The following is a 5,702-nucleotide window of genomic DNA, read 5'->3' on the forward strand; positions in this document are numbered from 1 at the left end:
CACACACACACACACTGTATTCGTTCACATGGTGACTTTCTCAGGAAAAGGTAAAACAATGTTTCTTATTTTTTGAGATACATTATTCAAATTTTATATCTGTTGTAGCATGCAGTGTTGAAAGTGATATTATTTAATCATTGATAGCTAACATTGACATTATGTAAATTGAAAAGTTTATGATATCTAAAGGTTCTTGGGAAAGGCTTTTTAATTTGTGTCGGGAAGTTCCAAGCTATATTAGTAGAAACTTCTAGATTGAAACTCTCTTCCAGTTTGTAGGTGAGGACGGGGATCCTCCATGTACACTAACTTAGATCAACTAACCAACAGACAGACAGAGATGTGAATACATCTTAACTGTTTAAAAATTATTTTACATTTCTCTTCAGCCTCCACCCAGATTATCTGAAGAACACTTCTCAGCAGAATTAGTTCATTACGTCACAAAATGGTAAGTTTCTCAACTTGGTATCTTATTTAGATATCAAGGAATTAAAATAACATAAAAAAAAACAAAAATACAATGCCTAGTTCATGCCATCTTTTATTTCTTGTTTTTGTATTAAAATTTTTGCCTTTTTTTTATTGAGGTTTTTTCATAAAAAAAAAATCAAATCTTTGTTCACAAAAGAAGACACTCTTCACAAAAATAAAATTCAGTTCTTCTCAATTCCTCAAAAAACGTCTTCATTTGCAGAAATCTCTCGTTCATAAGAGTTTGTGAGGAAAATATTTGGATTCATCCTGACAGAAACATATTTTTTTTTCTTTTATTTATCTTATTCCTTTTACACTGCATTAATAACAACAACAACAACATTACCATCAACATCATCAACAACAGCTGCACCACCAAGTTCAAGGTTGGCAATAGCAACACTAACGTCAGCCTTCATATAATCAAGAACAAAAACAATAGCAAATTCCACCAACAAGCTTGACATCATCATCATCACAACTATCATCATTATCATCTTGTCATTGCCATCATCAACATCAGCAAAATTCAAGCCATTGAGGAAGCCACAATATGGTCAGTGAACCTGTTAGAAATAGAAATAGCAACCAAATCTTGGTCAAATGATATCCCAATGTCTGAGAAAAAGAGGAAGGACACGTTGAACAATGTGATTCCTGATATACAAAAGGACATGGTGGCCATGGCTAGATCGCCTCTGATCATAGCACTACTCAGGAAAGGTTGATTTGGGTTAAACAACAATATCATCAATAAACAACATCATCATCATCATCATCAACAACAATAGAGGATATCTTAATTTCCACTTGTTTTGTTTCCTTTTGCAGTATGCAGACCCTGCCCCAGGACAGGTTACCAGCTGCAGACTTGTTGGTAAGGTTTCAGTCCATAGTATCGTTTATTTTTCACTCTTTGAGACTATATTTCAATTGAAAATGTATGGAAGCAAAGAGGCCTACATTTGGAATTCTGACAACCATGTCATTTGGTACTTAACATATGAAAGTATCCATCAATGGGTTGCATGAGGTGGTTCTGTTGAGTTACAGATATATGGCACAGACATCGTTCTTGTTGCATAAAAGAAGGGAAGACAACACTTCAAAACGGTGTTTTTTTTTTTGTTGTCGTTCAATTTGTGCAGCACCCATTTCTCAAGTATTTTTGTTTTTCCAATCTCTTTCAAGTGGTTGGAAATTGTCGTATACGTTACGTCTAATTCAGAAGCAAGCTCTCGAAAAGTTGTGCATGGATTGGCTTCGACTAAGGCTCTTAGTTGATCGTTGTCAACATCCGATGGCAGACGGCTACAAAATTTTTTGAACTACCACTGTGCTGTATGTTCATTAGTGGTTCCTGGGCCAAACACATCGTTGATATTGCGAGCTTTTCAGCCTGGCTTGAACTGGAATAAGAAAATTGTGTGAATTTGCTTTTTGTCCATGTTGTATATAACGTTCTGGAAAAAAATGGCCTAATTATTCAAAAAGAGAAAGAGTAACACAATTAGATAGAGCGAAATACAGGCTTTAAAATGATATATAAAGTCAAAGTAATTTAATGAAAATTAATTTGAAAATACATCATTTAAAACCAAAATTAAAAATTCCGCAAGAACTTTCTTGACAACCTAATATAACCCTCCAGCGTTTTATTAACATTACAATTCATGATATGTAAATATCTAGTAAAGACAGATAAATTTAACAAAACAAAAAAATTAACTAACTACAAAAATAATAGGGTTGGCTAATTAAAAATTAAAAAGTAAGAAAGTAAAATGATTAAAAAATTAAAAACTAAAAACCACTATATAATCCACTAAAACGTAATAAATGTCATAATTCAAAGTTAATGATATGATAATATCAAACCAAACAGAAGACTGAAAAATTTGGTATCATTTAACTCCCGTTACATATGTTTCATTTCCTAATAGGAGTTACAGTTGTGTATATATTTCTGTTGTCAGGTTCATGCCTACACTCAAAAGCATTGCATGGACAGTTCCGACATCATAGCCAACTGGGTCCAGCAACAACAACGATGAATTGAAGAACTGTTGAACCAAAGAACCAATTTGCTGAAGAACAACAAATGAATTATTAATGTTCTGCCTGTCCAGTGCATTTCATAAGTTTGCCCTAAACGTCCATGTTTGTTGTCAAGCTTTTAGCTAGCCCTCGTTTCATACGTTCTGAATAATATAAACCTTTCCTTTCATAAGTCAGTAGCAGCTATTACAATATCCAGTGTGCAGCAAACTAAATGTTATCAACTGTAATGGATTAACCCATTCATTGCTGTATTTATTTTGAGATGTTCTGTGTTTCTTTCAATTAACTTTAAACATAACAAAGAATTTAGTAAAATAACTTGGTTATCATTAAGCTAGTGTTAGAAGCATTAATTGTGACTAAGGTTTGGTGGAAGATTTTAATTCAAATCTTATGAAAACACAACATTTGTACTCAGAGCCGGTTTCAGCCAGGTTGGTAACAAAAGGGTTAATATATTGGCAGTGAGCAAGGGGACAAGTTGGCAGAATTGTTAACATGCTAGACAAAATGCTTAACTCCATTTCATCCATCCTTACCAAGGTCCACTTTGCCTTTCAGGTTTCATAAAATAAATACCAGTTGCACACTGGAGACAGTGTTATCTACTTAACACCACTCCCCCTGATATCGCTGGCTTTGTATGTGAGTTTTTATATCTGATGAAGCAGGGTTCAAACTAGTCACTCACTCAGCCAAAACCAGGTAATAAAAAGGTGTCACACATGACTGCTTTTCAGTTGTTTATAAAGGTATCTGCTTTGTTGTTATTTGATTAAAGCTAGCTTTTTTTCTTGTAACATAGTGTATATAGAGTTACAGGATCCAATGCATCCTTCTTTTTCTAAGGCACTAAAGTATGATTTAACTGCTCTTTCTAGCAGATCAAGGGAACACAGAAGGGGTGGGGTGAAACTGAGTGTATATTTGATTTTAAAGCACTCCGTTGGTACTTTATTTTATTGACCCCGAAAGGATGAAAGGCTAATTTTGATCTTAGCAAGATTTGAACTCAGAGCATAAAAAGCAATTTAATGTGACACTTTGCTAATTCTCTCAAACCACCAACATTATTAAGGGTTTCTGATACGGGCACAGCACCGCAAATTCGAGGAGAGAGGGGCCACACTGATTCTTGATACTTGAACAAGAAGTATCTAAAGTTAATTTTTCATCAACAAAAAGGTCAGAAGTTCTTTCCTTTCACCATTGTGGCCGAGATCGACTTTACCTTTTGTCTTTTTAGGGTTGATGAAATAAGTACCAGCGGAGTACTGAGGTCAATGTTATTTACTATCCCACCTCCCTTAAATTTCAGGCCTTATGCCTATAATAAAAAGGATTATTATAAGCATGGTACATTGGCAGAATCATTAGAGCATCAGGCAAAACGTTTTGCAGTATTTTTTCCAGTTGTTTATATTCTAGGTTCAAATACTGCAAAGGCCAACTTTGTCTTTTATCCTTTGTGGGGGGTTCAATAAAATAAAGTCCCTGGATAGTATTTGTTATTTTAATTAATTTATATATTAAAATGAATTGAAAATAAAATTGTATTAAATTCAAAGTTTTGTTGAGTTTTTCTTCCCATCCAATTTTATTTCAACTTTGACATTTTTCTATATTTTCTAACACTGTCTCTATTACATTGTGTTTGTAAAGTATATCTCTCCCTTCTTCTCTCTCTCTCTCTCTTGAAATGAAAGGCAGATTGTACAATGCATAGGAGTGGCTGTGTGGTAAGTAGCTTGCTTACAAACCACATGGTCCCGGGTTCAGTCCCACTGTGTGGCACCTTGGGCAAGTGTCTTCTACTATAGCCTCAGGCCGACCAAAGCCTTGTGAGTGGATCTGGTAAACGGAAACTGAAAGAAGCCCGTCATATATATATATATATATATATATATATATATATATATATACAATGTAATAGAGACAAATTCCTTCTACTTATAGCCTCAGTCCGACCAAAGCCTTGTGAGTGGATTTTGTAGATGGAAACTGAAAGAAGCTGGTGTATATATACTCTTTACTCTTTTCTTTCAGTCATTTGACTGCGGCCATGCTGGAGCACTGCTATTAGTCGAGAAAATCGAGCCCAGGACTTATTCTTTGTAAGCCTAGTACTTATTCTATAGGTCTCTTTTTGCCGAACCGCTAAATTACGGGGCCTAAACACACCAGCATCGGTTGTCAAGCGATGGCAAGGGGGAACAAACACAGACACACACACATATATACGACAGGCTTCTTTCAGTTTCCACCTACCAAATCCACTCAAGGCTTTGGTTGGCCCGAGGCTATAGGAGAAGACACTTGCCCAAGGTGCCACACAGTGGGACTGAACCCGGAACCATGTGGTTGGTAAGCAAGCTACTTACCACACAACCACTCCTGCGTCTATATGTATATATATTTCTATATTTATCTTTGTGCGTGTCATGTCTGTGCTTGTCCCCACCACCACTTGACAACTGATGTTGGTGTCTTTATGTTGCTTGAAACCTAGCGGTTCGGCAAAAGAGACCGATAGAATAAGTTCTAGCTTCTTAACTATACAACTATGTCTGTACCTGTATATGTCTAAAGAAAATTAAAAGCAGACCAACCACATTAAAGCATATACATTAAAAAAAAAAAACTTGACTCAGCCTGAAAACAATAACAGTTTCTTATTTATATTAATTTTATTTTTTTTTGTCTTTTATTATTTTTAAATAGCAGGTCAAAAGTTATTGGGAGACTTATTCTGCAAGGTTGCTGTTGCTGTTGTTGTTATCTTTATTATTACTAATTAATACTATTATCATCATCATCATCATCATTATTATTATTATTATTATTATTATTATTAACGCTCAGTCAAAAAATAAAAACAAAACAAAACAAAAATATTGCAGGCAAAATTCAAGTTAAAAATACTTTTCTCGTCAATCTTTTAATTACTTTCCTTGTGGTTTTCCAATTTCCATTTTTTTTTTTTTGTTTCTTTCTTTTTTGAAATATTTTCCAGAAGTTCAATATTCATGTTTATAGAATTTGGAAAAATGTTTAAGCACAGCCAGAAATTTTCTGTTAATTATGTGAAATTTTAACGTGTGTTTCACATTTGATGTTTTGTTTGTTTGTGATTTTCTTGTTAGTGTTTTTTCTGCTCTTTT

General features: G+C 34.3%; 1 protein-coding gene across 3 annotated transcripts in view; it reads left to right on the plus strand.

Annotated features, from left to right (window-relative positions):
- LOC106870780 (dual specificity mitogen-activated protein kinase kinase 5) overlaps nucleotides 1–4,108 on the plus strand; it is a 25,145-nt gene extending 21,037 nt beyond the window's left edge. For all 3 annotated transcript variants that reach the window (XM_089363866.1, XM_089363865.1, XM_089363867.1), the window contains 3 exons: nucleotides 393–454; nucleotides 1,312–1,357; nucleotides 2,457–4,108. In XM_089363866.1, the coding sequence (XP_089219992.1) occupies nucleotides 393–454; nucleotides 1,312–1,357; nucleotides 2,457–2,534 (186 nt within the window). In that variant the 3' untranslated portion in view covers nucleotides 2,535–4,108. The remainder of the gene's footprint in view (nucleotides 1–392; nucleotides 455–1,311; nucleotides 1,358–2,456) is intronic.
- Nucleotides 4,109–5,702: the final 1,594 nt, after the last annotated feature.

This window comes from Octopus bimaculoides, chromosome 15 (assembly GCF_046866305.1).
Source record: "Octopus bimaculoides isolate indiv1 chromosome 15, ASM4686630v1, whole genome shotgun sequence".
In the NCBI taxonomy this organism is placed as follows: domain Eukaryota; kingdom Metazoa; phylum Mollusca; class Cephalopoda; order Octopoda; family Octopodidae; genus Octopus; species Octopus bimaculoides.